The 20,078-nt window shown below is 35.3% G+C and overlaps 1 protein-coding gene across 10 annotated transcripts in view; it reads right to left on the minus strand.

Moving 5' to 3' along the window:
* Positions 1-310: 310 nt before the first annotated feature.
* The window catches only part of FAM184A (family with sequence similarity 184 member A), a 74,226-nt gene continuing 54,458 nt past the window's right edge, over positions 311-20,078 (minus strand). For 4 of the 10 annotated variants that reach the window (XM_064413023.1, XM_064413021.1, XM_064413020.1 and 1 more), the window contains 9 exons: positions 15,942-16,154; positions 14,780-14,933; positions 14,242-14,369; positions 11,949-12,133; positions 11,329-11,475; positions 8,374-8,491; positions 7,577-7,681; positions 3,777-3,979; positions 311-2,077 (listed from right to left, as the gene is read on the minus strand). In XM_064413023.1, the coding sequence (XP_064269093.1) occupies positions 1,996-2,077; positions 3,777-3,979; positions 7,577-7,681; positions 8,374-8,491; positions 11,329-11,475; positions 11,949-12,133; positions 14,242-14,369; positions 14,780-14,933; positions 15,942-16,154 (1,335 nt within the window). In that variant the 3' untranslated portion in view covers positions 311-1,995. The remainder of the gene's footprint in view (positions 2,078-3,776; positions 3,980-7,576; positions 7,682-8,373; positions 8,492-11,328; positions 11,476-11,948; positions 12,134-14,241; positions 14,370-14,779; positions 14,934-15,941; positions 16,155-20,078) is intronic. The other 6 variants (XM_064413025.1, XM_064413026.1, XM_064413027.1 and 3 more) reach the window with 4 other exon arrangements.

Genomic DNA, 20,078 nt, shown 5'->3' on the forward strand with positions numbered 1-20,078 from the left:
TAGTTTCCTCTGTTGTTTTTTGGACATTTTATTTTTAGTCGGTTTTGGGACTTGTTTTGGCTGTTTCTTTGGTTTGAGTGGTACAACTGCTGAGTGTGGCAGACATGGTAACTGAGAGCTTCTTAACATTCAGATGCCTATCAGTAAAAATGGGCACACCTTTCACTGAATAGGTAAATGTAGGGATCTTTATCTTTGTATTCCTGTTCAGTTCTTCATTCCATATGTGAAAATTCACAAATGAAGTTGAAAATGGGAGAAGGCAGCTGATCCCTTGCAAAGCATGCAAGAAAAAATACACAACACTCACTTCAGAACATTGTAACAAAATGATCTAGTGAATTTTATTTTGGGTAACAGCCAAGAAATCTGACATTTTGCCCAATATGGCTTTCTTCTAAAATTAAAAAGTTGCATATACCTACAGTTGAGTCCACCAGCTACAGAAAATCTGATGTATACATTTTTAATCCATGGCAGCATCACCAGAATACAGCTTTCAGTGGTGTTTTCAAGGTGAATTATATGATAGAAGTTTTTAAATGTGCATTTAGAAGATTTTTATATCGTTTATATGAAAACATACAAATTTTTCATTTATACATATAGTACATATAAAACTCATTATAATTAGCAAGTATCTTCATCTGGGTATTTACCTTTGTGCATATAGCAAAAAAAGGATGCAGTTAGGGCTTTAGATGAAATATTAAAGTTCAAGACCTTTGTATATGCTAACTAGAACCTTATTCAAATAACTCAAACATATTTTTTCTTGCTTTTAAAAGATAAGAGATTTAGCTTAAAAATACATTCATAAAACAAAGACAATATTCTCCCTGAGACTACCAGTGTGAGTTAATTTGTGGTAATCTTTGAATGAAAAAATATAAAAAAGACAAGCTCTGGTTTTCTCTATGCTGCAACAAATTTCTTGAGCAATACTGACATCATAAAAGGTATAGACTGGAGAATCATGCTCACTAGCTTAAAAACAGTTTCATATATTAGTTTAAGAAGGAGAAAAAAATTTAATATAGACAAGGGAAGTTAACTAAGTTTTAATGAAAGACCTGTATCTGTAGTATGTATTAATGGGAAAAAGTAGTGTAGTTGGTATTTGTTTGTTTGTGGCTTCTTTTTTTTTCATTTCAGACATGAATTTTATCCAAAGCAAGACTATATGTTCAAAATGTAGATTCTTGATTTACACAGAGATACCTAAAACAGTTTTCTAAATATTTCAAGCATTTGTTTTTGTTAATATTCATAAAAGTAATATAGATCCTGTGGGAACAGTTTCTGTTTAAATTCAATGATAAAATCTTTGATTATAACTAGATGGTGAAGTTCATAAGCAATGGGTGAGGAGTCAACACCCCTCCCCAATGAACAGCTCCTGGTTTGTGGCTTTTTTCATCTTCTGTCACAACCCATCTGCTCTGAAGGCCAGCAGCTACACTAGTTTTTATTTAGCATTCTTCCTTTTAAATGTTAGCCAGAGAAGGTTTATAAACTGCTACAAAGTAACAGAACTGGGATGCATTAAACATATCCCACCCAAACTGGAGAGAGTGAGAGATACATATTTTTTCTTTTACAGTTGAAGTTGTATTTATAGTAACCATGCAATTATGTTATTTGGGGGGAAAAGCCTTACCTGAAATCAAAGAAAACACATTTATAGGAAAAAGGGGGAAAAAGCATTATGTTTGTTCTACCAAAATTTATTATGTAGTAATTACAAAGTTTAAAGATTCTTCCATTTTAAATAAAAATAATAGTTATAATTACACATATTGTATAGTACCATGTCAGGTGATTCCAACAAATATAACAGGAAATACAGTGCAGTTTCAAATCAGAAAGACAAATACTTTCTCATTCACAGTGTTTGACAAATTACAGGAAAGCTTGTTCACATGAGGGTTTACTTAAGGTCATGCTCTTTATAAACAGTCCACATCACGCTGTGCCACAAAAACAAATCATCTCTCAGAATGTAAAGTATCGGGCAAACCACTCCTGGCGTTGTGGGTCTGGTGAAGCCACTGGTGAGGCATCAGTCTGAGGAGGGCTAAATTCACAAAAAGAAAAAAAAAACAATTATCCTACAACTACGTGAAAAGTACAGCTGTCAGGAGAAGGAAAAAAAATCACAGAGAATATTCAGTAAGGAACACAGTCTGTTTTTCCATGGATTAGTTATCAGTGTGCCTTAGGATGTGATTTAATGTCTCCCTATAGAATCTGTGATCATCCACTCCATTGGAGAACATCAGCAGCACAAGTCAGTTCAGAAGCCACATTACAGGGTGGGCAAGTAATATTTTGGAAAACGTAATTTTAAATCTCATAAAGAGCTGTAGGAAGAATAAAAAGAGTTTTCTTGGAAAAGCACGACTGTAGAAGGTCCTCTTTTAGCATCCTTTTCCTGTGGTAAAGTTAATTTTGAAAAATATGATGCTAACATCATATTTGCAGACATGTGCTCACAAAGACTGGCTGGCAACTGAACAGAAATACACACTTTTGTAATTATACCCATCACAAATATCACTTGCAATTGTTCATGCACACACTTAAAATATGCCAAGATACTAGAAAAAACAAACTGCTGTGCTGTAAACAGCATTTGGCTCCTCTTTGAAAACTTAACATTCTCACAAAATGAGCAGGAAAGAATAATTTAAATTTATTTACACAAATTCCTTTATCAATAAAAATAGGTAAATAAAATAATTTCTACTATGGGATAATACAGAGCACAAAACATTTTGGGGTGAAAACTCCAGCATCACAGTCCATGGGGTCATGCACATGCATGCTTATAGATACCTGAGCATATTCATGCACATAACATGCACAGGAAAAAAATAGCAACAGTACTTTTTTTAAAAAAAAAGGTTTTCTTGAAAAATATTGTTTTCCCTTATCTATTTTAGATTCTATTATTTGTTTTCCCTTTATAATTAGCTGTTACCAGGTATATGATCTTTTGCATTAAACCAAAGGAGAGAGCAAACAACCAGCTGTGGAACCAGTAGCTACATTTAAGTTGGCAACTTAGAGGTAAGAGATCCAGCACCTACTAGATACAAAGTACAGCACTTCAGTGCATTTAATATATGGGCATATCAAGATAAAAGATTAAAATCCTGCCTCTAAAATGCCATTTTAAAGTTATTCAATTCAGTAGATTATTTTGTGAGAGAATTACTTGAGACTTTAATGCTGGTTTTGATTACTGGAAGGTCAGCATAAGGTACCCAAGCCTGTACATTTCCTGTTGCTGTAGTAAGGTTACTCCTATGAAACAATTTCATATAGGTGAGGAAAGAGGAAACACAAAACATTGACCTAGCACGGAAAATAATTTTCTTACATGAAAATTGTTATCATATATTATTAAATAAAAAAACCTTCGTGCTAGTATCAATTCCTAAATGAAAATCAGTAAATAACACAAACATCTAAAACAATTGTTCATATATGTAAACAATTGGAAGCACATGAATTCTGTTAAGGTATTTATAAAGGTTTTCAAAGTTCAAGGTTTAGGAAAAAGTGAGAGACTACTTCACATTTCAACAAGGTCTACAATAAAAAGGAATACTATAAAGAGGTTATAAATGTAATGTAAAAATTAAAAACGCTGTAAGAGTACTTGTACCTCTGAAAGGCTGATAGAGCAAGTGGTATTCAGCTCAATAAGAATGCAAAATTTTCCAAAGTTAAGCAAAAAAAAAAAAAAAGATTGGTGAGGCAGTGCTCACCTCAAAAACGTCTTGGGCTCTTTGGGTGGCATTGGCTGTGGAAGTGGTTTGCTGCTGCTGAACTCAATATCGTGGATGGGTGAGTTAGGAATGGGGTCCAGGCGGTTTGGATGTCCATTGCCCACCACTCCGCTAGATTCCAGAGCACTTAGATTGGGGACACTCACAAACCTGTTTGTTGATTTATCGTTCTTCTTCTTTTGCTGCATTGAAAATAACAAACGTAAGGAAGGCTTCTTGCACCAGGACAGATGAGGACATTGGCTATTTTAGAAGTTTTATTATGGCTGGTTTGGAGGTTTTTTTGAAGGAGAGGAATTGGGACAGATTGGGCTCTTTTTCTAATTGTAGTCTTCTGTTAACCTGAACACCACAAATTTTCACAGAAAAAAAACCCAATTTCCAATCAAAATGATTAAGCTATTATGATTTAGGGTAATAATCAATGACTATATCACATGCGTATATGATCTTTCAATATAACATTTGGGTTATATTGAAACATTGGTTCTATTTACACATGTATTGATTCTATTTAAGCATTGGAGATTGAGAATCTTGTGGAAAATTTCCTTTCAGTCTGTTAAACCTTTCATGTTTACTTAAATCTTTTCTTCATATCCATGAAACAGCTCTGCTATCAAATGCAATTACAGCAAATTTAAATGACAAAAAAAAAATGGGTCTCTCCAACATATTTCACTCCATCACTGAGGCACATTTTGGTCACTGGACCATAAAACCAAGAAAAGCACCTACGCTTCTTTCACTGCAATTACACCCCCTCAGTCAGTAAAGCATTACAGCAATACAGCTAAAGATTAAAAATATTTCTGTACAGAAGTCCAGTTTCTTGCACAAAGAAAAGGCCTGTCTTTGATGCTAATACAGCTGCCACTTCTAGACACCAGATGGCACAACTGAACATGGTTTTTTTACAGTACTTTCTGTACTTCTCTTGATAGTATTTCAAGGCACTCAAAATATTTAGAAAATCTATTTTTAATTCACTATTTTACATTCCAGAACACATCATACAAGGAAGTCCGTGATCCTCTCCATTTTTATAGATATTTGAATGCAGAAGGATGTTTCAAGTAATTTTATCACTTTTCTTTTAAATGGCCATCTGACAGGACATGGTGTGTATTTTCTGACTTCTACCACATTTTTCATGTCCACAATAAAATACTAAAATTCAAAGTGACTTATTTCCAAAAATAGGAGTTTTTGATATACCCAGAGCAATAAAAAACTCCCTTGCTCAAAAGTATAATGAATTATGTATCATTTAAATATATAATAAATAATTTCTTTCAATTATTTATATGCAACCCTAACAAAGCAGCTAGGAGAAAAAACCCTTAAGGGCTTATTAACTACATACATGTGAACTAAATAAAGTGAAAGGCAAGTGGAATCTCATGTTGTTCCTATATAATATTTTCCAGCAGAATTCCACCTGAAACAGGAGAACTGTTCTATCTGAGGGTAGGCACAAGTTCAGCTGGAGACAGAGTCCTATTGTTTGTTTGCACTTTCTTCTCTTAGGCTCTCTGCTAGCTTTGGTTTCAGTGCCTGACCTCTGCAGTGCTGGCAGATGCCAATGATACTAATTGCAGACACATACTTGTGGGTGTTTGTCAATACACAATTAAAATACCCTGGCAATTTTAACAGAAAGCTATAATAGGAAAAAGTGGCTTTTAAGCATCACAGTGAATGATCATCAGCTACAAAGGAATAAGCTAAGATTGTCCCATATGTGTGTGCTGTAGTAGCTGAAGAAACAAGAACTAAGAAGAAACAGTTTGGTGAAAGCAACCAACTGTATGTAAAATACACTTGCAGGACAATATCTGCTGTAATTAAAACAGCGTGTTAAACAAACTGTAGTTAAATCTGTGTGCTTGACAGGTGGCTAATTTCTGGAAAATGTATGTTATCCACGTAAGTGCTTAGAAAAATACTACAATTTATATAATATTTTCTATGAAACTATCTATGCTTCTGAAGCAGTCAAATCTGGAGAGAAAATTGTGTGAATTGTTTCCATGAAATTCATGCAAAGTATTAAGAAACTTTAGATGTAAGAATGTAATACTATACTAAACAGATCCAGAAGTTAGAGAAGCTCTAACACATACTGCAATGGCTATACTTTTGCATTAATATGCAAAGCCTGTAGTAACTTAAAATGTCTTCTTTTTTTAACAAAAAAAGAAAAGAGAATGAGATTTTCAGTTTCTTTGTAATTCATTCTCCAATAATACAGTATGTGCTTTGACAAAATAAAGTAACATTGTCCACAACTCATGAAATGAAAGAGCAGAATGTACCGGCATATAAGACACTTCTAAAGTCTAAATATTTTAAGTGACAGAAGCATATTATAAAAATATGTGAATTATCACTATGGAAATCTGATGCTGAAGTACTTCTCCCAAACACTTCAGATTTCACACAAAACATAATGTTACTAAATGGTTACATTTTACATCTTTATAAAGGGATGGTTCAGACAGATTTCCAACATTTACAAATAACCATTGAAACTGTACCTGGAAGTCCTGGTATTGTCTCTAATGGGCCCAAACTAATTTCTTTTATGCAGTTAGCATAAAAATTAGGCATCTTGTTAAAATAATAGGAGAGTATTGCCATTTTGCAGCAGAAGTTTGTGCAGAAGTGCAAAATATGCTGATCTGACTTGAAACTGCAGTAAGGGTGGCTAAAAACCACAGCCTGATCTCAAATAATGGAGCCAGACTTCCTTTTAAATAACCTGAGCCTGAACCTTGATCACTGAAGCCCTGAGCATCTGAGCCACTCAGATTGTGCCCCTGGGTTTTAGCCTCTGCTTCAGAACCTCCCAAACTCCATCTCTACAGCTTTCACTTCCCCATCCATGCAAGTGAAATAACCTATGGGTTATCACAAGGAGGAAGGAAATGTCAGAGGACTCGCTCCTGAAGTGGTGCAAAGGAAGAGCATTTAGGTACTCTACCACAGTCTATCCACATTCCTCAAGAAGGAATGCTACTGGCTTTTGAACTCACAGGAAGGCTACTATGTCAGTGTGTACAGCAACCTCCCCTGGCTGCCACTCAGCAGGATGGAGAGAACTGGCAAAGGTTGCTGCTGAAGTGCTTTCACTTGTATAGGTGGTGACAATAACTGAGAAGGCTACAGACTGACTTCAGTCTCGTGCAGCCTCCACTGTCCGTACTGGTTTGCCATTCCACTTCTCCAATCTTACTCTATGTCTTTCCCCCTTCAGACACATTCCCTGCCCTTCATATGTGCTTCCCCTTCCCCTTTTTACCGTTATTCCCTTCCTTTTACTGTCCCTTCTCCCTGTCTTTCTAATGCTCTTCCACCCTGAGTGCTTCCCAAAAACTGCTAAGTGCCCTTGCACTTCCCATAACCAAGAAAAATTACAAAACCAAAACCAGTTAGGGGTGTCACTGCTCTCTGTTGCATGATACAGTTCTGCCCTCTATTGCCTGTCACTTTTCCATTTTAAATTTGCAGTGTTGTGATAAGAACCTGTGTTTTATGTCACACACGCCAAGCAAACCAGGACAACAGCATCAGTGGTCTCTCAACAACACAAAAGAAACAAACCTGCACAAAAATAAGTAGACAAATGGAAAACTACGTTCCTTGTTTTGAACATGTCTGTTAAGAGTGATTTATGTATAGATGCAGGCACACACACACAGACATATATATTTTCTTTTTAATATATCTTTAGATTTCTTTTTCTTTACTTTAGCAATGAAGTCCATGGAACATACCTTCACCAATGGATTAATAACACCAACATTAGGGCTTGCATTAAACATTTTGTTGTAGTTAGTCTCCCTGTTTACTAGCTCCAGCTGATAGAACTTTTTGTCCTCCTAAAAAGAACAACAGATAGAAACTCCTTTTTATGCATTTTCAATCAGTTAGTGGCCAAATCTGCCTCAAAAATGGTCTCAAATGAATTTATGATTACATTTTAAAATGAACTGACAATTATAAAAATTGCATTTCATGTTTATGTATTATTATACAGAATGATCTAAATAATTTCTATTTATGTAGTTCTGTGGTCCTGAGTGTGAATACAGTCTAGCAGATTATGCAAAAGACTCACTATAGTTAAATTCTGATATTAACTCAATTTTGATTTCCTCATTCCTTCTTGCTTCTTAATTGGGATCTAATCAGACTAACCCAAGCCAGGGTGTTGTGCCTGAATTTGGGAAGCTCAGTGGGTCAGGATCTTGATCTTAGAAGCCTCACAGAAGAAACTAATTCTTATATGGCTTACATGGCTGCCTTGTCCCAGGATTGGAGGCAGGAGACATCTGATAAAGGATGTACCAAAATACTTCTTGTAATAATATATTATGTTTGATTTTTGGGAAACATTGTGTATCTAATTAGTTTTACTATTATGAGTCACTGAAACCAAAGGAATAATGTGTCAAAGAATATGAATAACACGCTAGGAGGATTGGTTCTTTAAATACATTTCAAACACTTTGAATCAGATTAACTTTTGTATTTGTCAAGATATTACACCAAGAGAGCATAGAAGTCTTACAATCAATTTCTTTATGAGTTGGTCCCGCTCTGCAATTAGGTCTTTCAGTTCTGAGATAAGCTGCAAGTCTTCTGGTCTTGATTCTCTGTTTTTGTATTTTTCTTCCATTTCTTCTAAACTTTATAGAAAAGAAGAATATCCCCTTTAGCCTGATCCAGTGTTAAATGATGAGTGAATAGTCACATTTTTGAAAAGTACAAAAGAGAGTTCAGGGAGTAAAAACAGAGGACGACTTTCTTACCACCTTGAAGGAAATTAATTTCTATGTTCTCCTTCCAATTTAGACAGTTAAGAAACAAAATAAAAAAGCTCCAATAACCGTAACTTTTGCTCCAGCAGCAAATAATCTAGGGAACATTCTAAAAACTTAAGATCCTTTCTGTGCATGCACTACTGCATTTTTGAAAAGGGCCACTTGTAAGTCAGGCTAAAAATAAGGCATTCAAAAGCACAGCGTCTTCCTCAGTTCATGTGGAACAGAAGATACCCAAGAACACTGGAGACTAATTGGTAACTAACTCCTCTCCACAAAAAAGCTACTTAGTGCGTTAGAGATGAAATAAAGGAATGAGCTGCAAAACAAAAGGAATAACACTTGGATATTAGGATATCTAATGTAACAACTGATAAACATCTGGAAAAAAAAAAACCCTAAGAGGAAATTTGAAATGCCTGGTGGGAAAGCATTAAAGGAGAGAAGTGAAATAAGCCAACCGAGAGAGAAATTGTACAAATAACTGCATAAATATCACTTTTACTTAAAGAGCAAGTTTTGAAAACATGACAGTTTCAAATTATTGTGTCTCCTTTAAACTAATAACATGCTCATGATGGTAAATATAGTTTCAAAGGAAGGTACTAAAATATGTCTTTCACATATTCAGCCCTCATGCAGATTAATGAACCAAGCATCAGAACAGATTCAGGAAATTTAACAAACTTTGTGAAAAAAAAATAAACGAAATCTCAAACTCTGAGGAAAATCTGTGAATTAAATAGAATCTACATCAGGTCAAGCCTAATTCCACAAGAATTAAATAAGCTGTAGACACCTTGAAGCACTTTTTTCACTTCAGATAAATATTTTCTCTTCAAAAGCAACTATGAGATTTTATCTTGATTTGTAGCTGAAAAAGCAGTTAATATTAAATTATATTGATAATTTTATAACCTTCAAATAACCTGTACATATTCTGAGGAGATTATATAATGTAATTACATAAAACAATATGAATGAGAACAACATGATTGTTTTTACTTGCAGAGAAGACATTTGACTCAGCAGAACAGAAATAGCCTCAGCTGGCTTAATTTTTGTGCACACTTTTTATGCTGGGTTAAGCTACTGTACATAGATCCCCAGAGTATAGCAGATAGTTACAGCTACATTTTATTTTCAGGTATTTCGGAGAACTGGGGTTTTTTTCTGTTTCAAACAGATAATTTGTAATTTTAAGATTTTAGCTGTAGAGCCTAATTAATGACACCTACTCTCAAGTATTCCAAGACACATTCTCCATTTCACAAACATTCATGAGGCTGTGCTTTAGCTGAGGCTGAACCTGGGAACAGTTATTTGAGAAACAGGTGCATAAAACTTCTCTGGGTTAGTGGGGGGGATGTGTTTGGGTTTTTGGGTTTTGTTCTGGTTTAGGGGGCTTTTTTGGTTTGGTTTTGGTTTTGCTTGTTTTTGTTTTTTTTAAAATTTGTTTGCTTTTCTACATAGTTTCCTCTTTGGACAGCTTCTTGCTTTAGTGTGAACAGAGAAATAACACACTGAAGGCCAGGTCAGGGCACCCTGGATGATGCTTGCTGATTTTAGGCCAGTGTCTGCTTCCTCAAAGCTCTAAATTGAGCAAAAGGGAAGAGTAGAAAATCAGCTAAATTCAGAAAAACAGCTTCATGCAGAAAAATACAGAAAAAATTTAGGGAAAACACTTCCAAAACAGTTCTGGTGTGGCTGCTCATAGGCCTGTTTCTCATACAAGATAAATGCAGCAAACAGGAGGTAGCTTACACCTAATTTACTGAATGGCAAGCTTGGTACCACATTTATCAGGGCATTAGAGCATGCATGTGGGCAATTACAAGGGGTTAAAAACTAGAATTTTATAACCATTTTATTATACCATTTTATACAATTTCTGAGGGCTCATTATCCAGAAAAAGCTAGATGCATTTTGGCTTCACTGTCCATTTATAACTGATACTTATTTAGAAAAGCTTCCTATCAAAAACTTAGAACAAATTTCTTCTCTCTGCCATAAATCTTCCATGCTGCAAATACAAATCCCTTAGTGACAGCTTCGTGGCAGGAAGCCCTCAATGTGCTATGAAACCTGAGCTAGAAACTGTGACCAAATGGGTAACACCACAGAGACACAGAATGAAGGATGTGAAGACAGGAAAACACTGGTTGGTGACACACTATTACATCACTTCAGCCACCATTAGGTGGTCTAATGCCTGATGGCATTTTGATTCAGTCTTCTGTTATTGTTATGCTCATACAATCCACTTCACACACTAATTTTCTTTATGCTACCAAATCTGAAAATGTTTGCATCACTCATGCTACAATCTCACTGCTTAGTAGTAGTAACTACTGTACTTTTAAAAAACTTGTTGAAAAAATTCTTCTGTTCTCAAAACAGATATATTAAATTTTGAGAAAGAAACCACTTGAAATTTTCTCTGGTTTTCTAGGAACTGCACAGATTTAATCTTTCCTATCTGAATTTTTTTGGTCTCAAACCCTTAACAACCTACCTCACTACATTTCCCTAAAGATTATAAAATTGTGTTGCCTAAAGAACGCAAGGTTAGCCCCCATACTTTATTGAGGTATTTGTACTTCTGCATCTCTATAGTATCTTCAGGACTTTATGGACACCAGAATAAACTATTCACTCAAACGCAGCTACATACAATTCTTTTTAATGCAACAAAACTTACGAAATTTGTAAAGCTGAATTAATTTCCTTGAGCAGCTCTTGGGTCTTATTAAAATCTGCCAGCATGCTTTGTTTCTCTCTGATGTGATCTGCTGTCAAGACATCCAGCTCTTTCTCATGTTTCTTGCTTAAATCTTGCTCATGCATCCTGTTTAATTTAGTTTTTGTTAAAAAAAGAGTTATTCTAAAATCACACTTTTTTGTTCATCATGATTTTCTGCCATGCTTCTAATGGCTCTTACATAATATCAGACAACACAGAAGGAATTACTGATTCATCAAAGCCTACTACTTACTGTTTCCAATGTTCTAGCTTATTTCATGGAAAATGCATCTCCTTTAATGCTTTTTAAAATAAACAAACATAATGAATTTGAAAAAAAACCCAACACCTGAGTGAACTGCTATTAAAATATGCCAAAATGTGTCACTGAAAAGTCACTTAACTGCACAGCATTACACTAACTTTACCAGTAAAGGGCATAGCTTTACAAAAGAAGACTAAATGATATGACATGACTTGATTAAGAGGATAAATTTAAAACTGCATACAGTAATTTTTCTAAGTAAAATGGTAAGTGAAACAATACAGGCTTGAATTTAGAGTGGAAAAATTCATACCTGATCTGTTGGTTGGATTCACTGTGTATTCTAAGAATTTCTTTCCCTTTAAACTCTAATTCCTTCGTCAATGCACTTATATTTTCATGAAGATGCAGAATCTCTTTGTCGAGTTCAGCTATATGATGGTCTCGGTGCCTCAGTTCATCTTGTAGATCTGATATTCGGCACAAAAATTCTTTTTCCTATGATATAAGTAAAAGCAGCAAAAAGTATTTTAGATGGACTTGTTTCTTAGAGGTGATGACTAAAATACTTGCTTTTGGAAGAAGAAATCTGAGCAGAATTTTCCATCCAACAGACAATTTTTTCAGTTTTTGATGCTGACACAAATTATAATCAAAGCAAAGGGTTTTTTAATTGCGTACAAGTACAAAGAAAGAAGAAATCAAAGTTATGTAATAAATGATTTCCATTTGCAAGAAGAGTTAAAACCCATGATTATCACTGCCTGTTAAAATTGGTGTACCTCATCACATTTTCCTTTTGTCCATACATACAAGAAAAAAATACAGGTATCACTAAGATCCATGGCCTGGGCATTTCACTTTCTCTGCCTCATCAGCATATGATCCAGAGAAACATTTTTCTCCCTTACAGCCTTATTCAATAGGAGAAAATGGCTCAAGATGTATGCCCTGCACAAATAAAAGCTGATTCTCAAGTCTCCTATCTTACAATATATACATAGGTCATAAATATCTTACAGCAGAATATGTGTTAAATAGTCTATGTTACGTTGATATTATGTCCAATAAATCAAGAAAAGTCTTTTTGTGATAAGAAATTCCAATGAAGGTAATATCTGGGAAACCCAGCTGGAGCCCATTCCAATGACTTTGATAATGAGCCTCCTTGATTTAGAAATATTGTAATGAAAACAACTTTTTCAGAGTTTTCTATTTCCATCTATTCCACTTAGTTTCAGTACTTAATGACCATGTAGTTCGCACAGAGAAAATCAGCAGCTATTCCAAAGTAGTTTTATACAATTGTGTTTTGTGCCTTCATGCCTCGAGGAAATACAAATGTGTGCACGAAATACAAACAGTGCACCAACTTCTTAGGTCATCTTTAAGAGCAGACAATTAAATATAAATATGTATCTCCCTATATAAAGACTATGTTAAAGTTATAAAAAGCAGAGGAAAAATTTACATCTAGACATATAAATATTTCAAGAAGTAGCAAATATAATCATCCTGATCAGACTACTCTCCATCTCATTCAAGCTTGATCCTGTGAACTGATGAAAATCCTAACACAGGAAACCTCATAATTGCTTTGCTCTCAGTACAACCCAAGCTCGTGTTTAACAGATCATTATACTGAGGCAAAAAGTACACCCTGTTTGGTTGGATCAAATAACATTTCTTCTAATTTGAACTTTTCTGACATCTCATTTAGGTGCCAGACTCTGGGCTTAAACAACACACGACTGAAACTATATCCTCCTAAATCCTGCATGACAGCACCTTGTTTCTTGCCTCTGGCGCCCACACTGTTAAATCAGCAAGGAATAGCTAAAAAAGGGCTCAACTGTCTCTGGTTTTGTGTAAAGGCTATGTCTAATAAACTCTGTTTCCTCCGTTAATATATTTCTAAACCGACTCCTCCTCCTTGGTGTTGGAGAATCAGTAAATTAATCTTGAAAAGCTTATTATATAGGCAAATAAAGAGGTAATTTTCCAGTCCTCTTATTTCCAGGAGTCTGGCTTTCAATAGAGCTTAAACTTTGAATTTTTAGCTACTACCAGAAAAATTGATGCTGTATAAAATGAAAAATGAAAGATAAAAGGTGAATTAATCAATTTGCTACTGAAAGAAAAGGTAGTTCATACTGGCTTTGGGGACTTGATTTTGGTGGGGGTTTTTCCTCAGTTTGAAGCAATCCTTTGATTAAAAGCAACAACTTCTTTTGCCATATCTCTTAGGCTTCAAAGAGAAACAGCTTTTTCCTTCCTGCTGGCAGCAGAGGATGAATACAATTTTGCAAGAATGGGCACTTGCCTCCCACGGCAAGCCAAGGTGCTCCCAGATGGCTGCGCAGTTCTGAGAGGAAACTACCTGGATATGGGAGCCTTTTCTAGGCTTTGAATGAGGTTTTAGAAGGCAGGAAAATCTAAGCAAGGAAGTTTAAGAAACTGATAGGAACGCATTAGCTGCTGCTGTTGGATGATTTTGAAGGATTACATGTTTGTTTATTTGTTCACAACAGTTCTTGCCTCTAGCAAAGGGAAAAATTAATACTGACCATTCCATTTTACAGCCAGTTGCCGGCCATGTCTCCTACCTGTCGCCTGCCAAGTTCTATGCTTCTTTCAAGCTCCATTTTGGCAGCTACCAATTCTTGTTGATGGTTGTGCCTCAGCTGGTCAATTGCTGCTGCATGTTGGTGGTTGAGCTCTGAGCGCAAGGAAGCTGGTTACCATGAACAAAGAAAGAAGTTTAAATTGGACATGCTTATATTAATTAGTAGCAACAGTCCAGCTCCATCTGGTATTGCTGCTGATCTAAAACACACTTTACATCAGCTAAGTAACTGTCCTGTATTTTATTCCTGTTGTTTTCTGAAAACACCAGTTCTCCATCAGGAACTTTGGTTGCTTACTCCTTCCCAAAGGCCTCAAGGGTGAGGTATTTCCAAAGTGAAGAGCCTAGGCTTACTTATTAAAGCTTACAGTGATTCTAGGAGAAACACTTAGGTCAACACTGAATGACTCAGAGAGACACTATAGTGTTATAATATACACACACACATGTGTGCATGTATATTTGCATGAGTAGAAATAATGGTTTTGGACCCATTTTCAAATTTGAAAATGGTATACCTAACATAGCTTTTCCTTCATCCTCCAGCTCAAATCGTAGAGTCTGAAGTTCCTGTTCCATCTCCAATTTAAAGCCTTCCATGGCTTGTTTATGTGTTTCTTTCAGTGCATGAAGCTCTTCCGAGTGCTTCTGTTGTAAACGTTCTTCTAATTCCTATGAAATCAAAATTGACACAACTTGTTCTACACCAAGTTAAAGAATTTATAAAACATTACACAATAAACAACTGGAAACAAAAAGCAGGCATTGACATACTCTAGGAAAAAAACACTCTAGTATTACTCATATTTTTCTTATCCTCCTAACATATTTTTTCTTCTCAGTGGTTAATGGTTACCAAGATTATCTGTGCACCAAATCTGTTTGGCTTACAGCTGGAAAAGCAAAAAAAATCAATCCATGGATATATGTACAAAAGCAAGCAATGTAATAAGGTCCAGTTTCATATATGGGTTTAGTGTGCGTACATCTGGGGACTTCTGCTCCCTAAGGACACTCATGTTTACTCCCTATGGAGTTGTATGAAGCATAATATTCCTGGTACACAACTTCTGATGTTCAGGGCACATAGTGTGAAAACTGATTGCAAAGGCACACTCTGGAGCTGAACTCAAAAAAACCTTAAAATACCTCCCCTCACATCCCATGCATTACCAAAATTCCAATTTATAGCTGATTTTGTCAAGGTTTTTAGAAGTATCTTGAGTGGGGTATGAAAATTATCTTGCAAGTCACAGAACATAGCTAACACTATTTTTAACATTAGGAAAATATAAAATACATTTCAGAGGAGTCTATTGACAGAAAATACATGCAAACTTCACTATAATGGAAAATTCCTACTCAAAATCAAACACGAATATAATATTAAGGGTAACAATGCAAATCTACCATAAAGAAATGCATGTGCTGATAATAATTTTACATATATATACACACAGCTATATGTGTATATAAAGTAAAACATGAAACAATGTCAGTATTAGAAAATATTTTCAATATGTCTTGTTCAGATTTAACTGGATAACAGTATTACTACAATACATCAGCTGAAAAGGAAATTTAGAAGTTATGCAGATTCTTTACTAATTCAAACTGTGCATGCAAAAAGCTAAAATGGCAATATGCTCTACAGAATTTGGAGTAACCATATGAACATGCCTTTTGTTCTTGCTCTTTTGTTTCTTCCATGTTTTGAAAGGCAAGGATATGGGCTTCCTGAAGTGACTTATGCCTTTGCTGATGCTCTTCTTCTAATTCCTGGATCTCCTGAGTCAGTCTCTGCCGCTCCTGACTGAACTGGGCTTGTAGCTGTTGCAAAGAGCTCTGCGACTGGGAAAGCTGCATCTCCAGATTCTGCTTCAGTAAGGAGATCTAACCCACAACAGAACAGCAAATATTCATTAGTCATTAATACCAACATCAGCTGTAAAGATGACATTTAGAAGCAGAAAACATTTGAAATTTTAGAGAAGGAGCATTAGCTAAAAGACAGACAAGCAATGTCATCCATCCATTAAATCTGTTGTTAATGTTATATGTAGAGAATCAGAGATATAATAGTGACATTTTAGTGGTTTTGTAAGGATTATCATATTGGTTAGTTCATACAGCAGCACTACCTGTAAAACAATTTTTAATGGCCAAATTATTAAAGATTATTTAGGTTTTATATAAAAAGATAATAAAAATGACACTATCAAGGTCTGAAATCAAACACTTGATTGTTAAACTATTCTTCAGGGGAATACCCATTCTGCAAGGATAATCTTGCACTTGGAATAGTGCAAGGGGGACAACCTGTGACAAAAGTGCACAGGGGAGGACAACCTGCGACATCTACATTGGTTTTTATATATTTTTGTATTCTGTGGTCCCACCTTACTAGTGGTTTTCTCATTAAGAAACAGTACCACTCAACCAAAAAAAAAAAATTAACACTTGATGGATTTCCCATCACACACTTTTCAGTTAGTTCAGTAAGACTATGAGAGTGATTTTTATACTTATTTTGAAGATCTTAACAATCTGAGTCACAAACAACTCATTTTCTTAGAAATACCTGATGTTACAAATGATGCTTTTCATCCAACAAGTATTATAGTACCCTATATTCCTTTTACAGTCCCATTTCCTTTTCATAATATTATACTTTGTTCTCCACATCAGACAGCAACTTTTCAGACTGAAAGTACTAAACCTGTATTCCCTTTATAGCCATGAGATACCCTCCAGTTTTAGAAACAAGATTTAACCAAAAGAGAATTTTGCTACAGTGATTCAAAAGAAGGATAATAAAATTGCCAAGTGACAAAGAATTTGAATCAGTAAGGATACTTTTCAAGCCTCAGAGCATTGCATAATACGGAATTATAAATGAAAGTCTGATAGTGTCATTTGATTCAGCATATCTTAAAATTAATTATGTCAATTTCGTAACGACATTGCACATCAAGTTATTGAGTTAGAGAACATTAAATCCACCACTTAGCAAAGAATTTATTGCAGCATACCAAGTACAACCTCTAGCATGAACATTTCTGCCAAACACATGGGTTAAGTTTTTTTTTAGAAGGACACAGCTTAAGCACACTTAAAAGAAAAAAGCTACAGAAACAAAAATTAGAAGTAAAGCAAAAGAAAACAAAAATCAAACTAATTAAAAATGGAAAAAGCATAGCTTGTTGTATTTCAGATTCACAAGGTCTTTGTGTCTGGGAACACACACTCTAACACACATTGTATAAATAGTACTCTACTTCAGATACCTTTGAAAAAGATTAGCTACTATTAAAGGAGTGTAGGGAAGGCCTACACTACATTTTGTAAAACCATTTACTAACTACATTAAATACAAATTTCATATAAAGATTGTGTAGTGTAAGACCAAAGTTTTTCTGATCTCTGGTTTTGCCTGCAGAAAGGGCCAACCAGGATTACTCCAGGAAAAAAAAGGCCAAGCATAAATGTAGGGAGCTTGACTCTGGAACTAGCAATGTTTCTTAAACCAGAAGTATTTTGGAGATTTATAGAAGAAATAATAACAACCATCATTTGAGCCCATAAAAGCTTTTAGTATCCATAATATCCTGCATCAAGTTTCATGCAGACATGCCAATTTAACATGATGATCTTCAGTATTTGTAATGGAAAGGAGTGAAAAGAAGTTCCCTTTTCATTCGCTGTACTCTACTCATGTTTCTATAGCTCTCCCATTTCCCTCCTTACAAACTTTGCCATACTGAACTGCTTTGGCTTAATGAGTTTCTCCTTGTATGAAAGTTATTTCATATCTATGATCACATTTTTCCTACTTTTACCCCTTTTCTACTACTTATTTTTTAAGATTAGGAGTCCAAAGCAGCACAAGTTATTGGACATGAGAGTAAACTCTGTTTTTATGTAGTGATTTATATAGCTTTACATGCTATGTTCTCTGTTTCTCTCCTATATTCCTAAAGTTTTATTTACTTTTGAGACTCCTAAGGAGCACTGAGGTGATGTTTTCATAGAATTATATACCAGCATCCCCAAACCTATTTTCTAGTTGTAACAGGTTAGGGTAAGGTTCATCACTTTACAGAAAAAGTTACAATTTTTCTTTCCTTGTGTATCATTTTGCATTTATCTACACTGGCCTTAATCTGATATTTTATTGCCAAGTCCCTTGGCCTTTTACAGCTGTTCTATTCCGAATAAGCTTTTATAAGCTGCGAAGTTTCCTTCCTTACTTATTGATCAACAACCTGTAAAAGAAAATAATTTTAGCACCAGTGTAACTCTACTGATAATCTACCATCATTGTGGGTATTAAATTTATTTAATATCTATATGTAATATATACTGTATTTTTCTCTTCACCCCTAGAAACTCACACGACTGAAGTGGTGAGTTTGTACCATCCACCTGCCAGCATGGCCAGCTTTGAATTTTCATATATGCATCTTCTTCTCATACTGGAACATGGATTGTCATCCTTCTCCAGGAAAAAAAAATAAGCTATTTTACCTAAACTTTACTTTGGCCTACTCATATTCCCATCTACTCTAATTCACCCCAGGTTCACTACTGGGCCCTTCTCTCCTTCCCACCTTTCTGTAACCTCATACCTACCTGGTCCTTCTCTTCATCTGTAAGCCCATTCTTACTTGGTCCATTCAACCATATTTCTGTCCCTCAGGTTTCTCCCCACTGTCCTGTCCTGGCCACCAGGAGGTACAATTCTAGGGGAAGTCCTGCCCAGTCCTGCAGAACCTCAGGTAATTTAAAGATCACACTCTAACAAGCCTTTCATGATAACAGTCGAATAGAGTCAACCAGGGTAACTTAGGCAAATTTTTATTAAAATAACATGAAAAAATGTATTTTTAGCTTGAAGTTAAATCTATCTCTCACTTAAGTTCCTGTTCCAAATTCTGACAATTATCAGTATATAACATATACATATGTTGAGCATGCACCAAGGCAAAACTATTTTGTTTTCATTTCTGTCTTGGAAACGTAGAAAACATTTTAACTGAGATGACAAAGAGAAGTCTGACATCTGGGCAGGAAGCCATCTTTGAAGAGAACAGGAATGAGCAAGAGCAGCTCATCCTTCCACCAGATTAAAGTGACTGCAAAACCATAGCCTGAAATGAGTCAATGTCTGGAGATGTCTGTTTGCATCAATAGACTATACAGAAAATAAAGGACAATGAGGATTAAATGATTCTAGCAAGCAAGTCAGATTAGTTTACCCTTCTAATAATTTGTTTTGATGTTGAAAAGTACAAAAAGAAATTTAAAATATAAGTCTTTTTAGAGGAGCATGTGATTTTAAATATTATTTTGCTTATTCAGTGCATAGACTAATACCCTTAAGAGCATGTTTTGAGAACATTATTGCCTCTTTTTGTATGTATTTGGACTACCCCTTCCTTACACCTCTGTAGTGAGGATTCAACAGAAAACATCTCTAAACAACATTCTCTGAACTTCTGATACTTTTATCCCAGGTTTTCAGCACATTAAAAACATTAGCGGGAATTTAAAAAAAAAAATAGAAAAAACAGTTTGGCTACAGTTATGAGTTACACTGCAAAACTGCAAACTATAACAGAGCATCAATCCCATGCTTTGTAGAAAGCTCTGCAATACACATCTGCACTGCCCACAAGCTTGCTTGCATTAACAATGACATGAAGACGCTGCTCATGTTATGGCCACGTACACAGTGCTCGATGCCAGTGACACGCACACAGGCACACGGATGAGGGGATGCACTACACAAGCTTTGATAGCAGCACATGGTCTCGT

Source organism: Passer domesticus, chromosome 3, assembly GCF_036417665.1.
Source record: "Passer domesticus isolate bPasDom1 chromosome 3, bPasDom1.hap1, whole genome shotgun sequence".
NCBI classification, from domain to species: Eukaryota; Metazoa; Chordata; class Aves; order Passeriformes; family Passeridae; genus Passer; species Passer domesticus.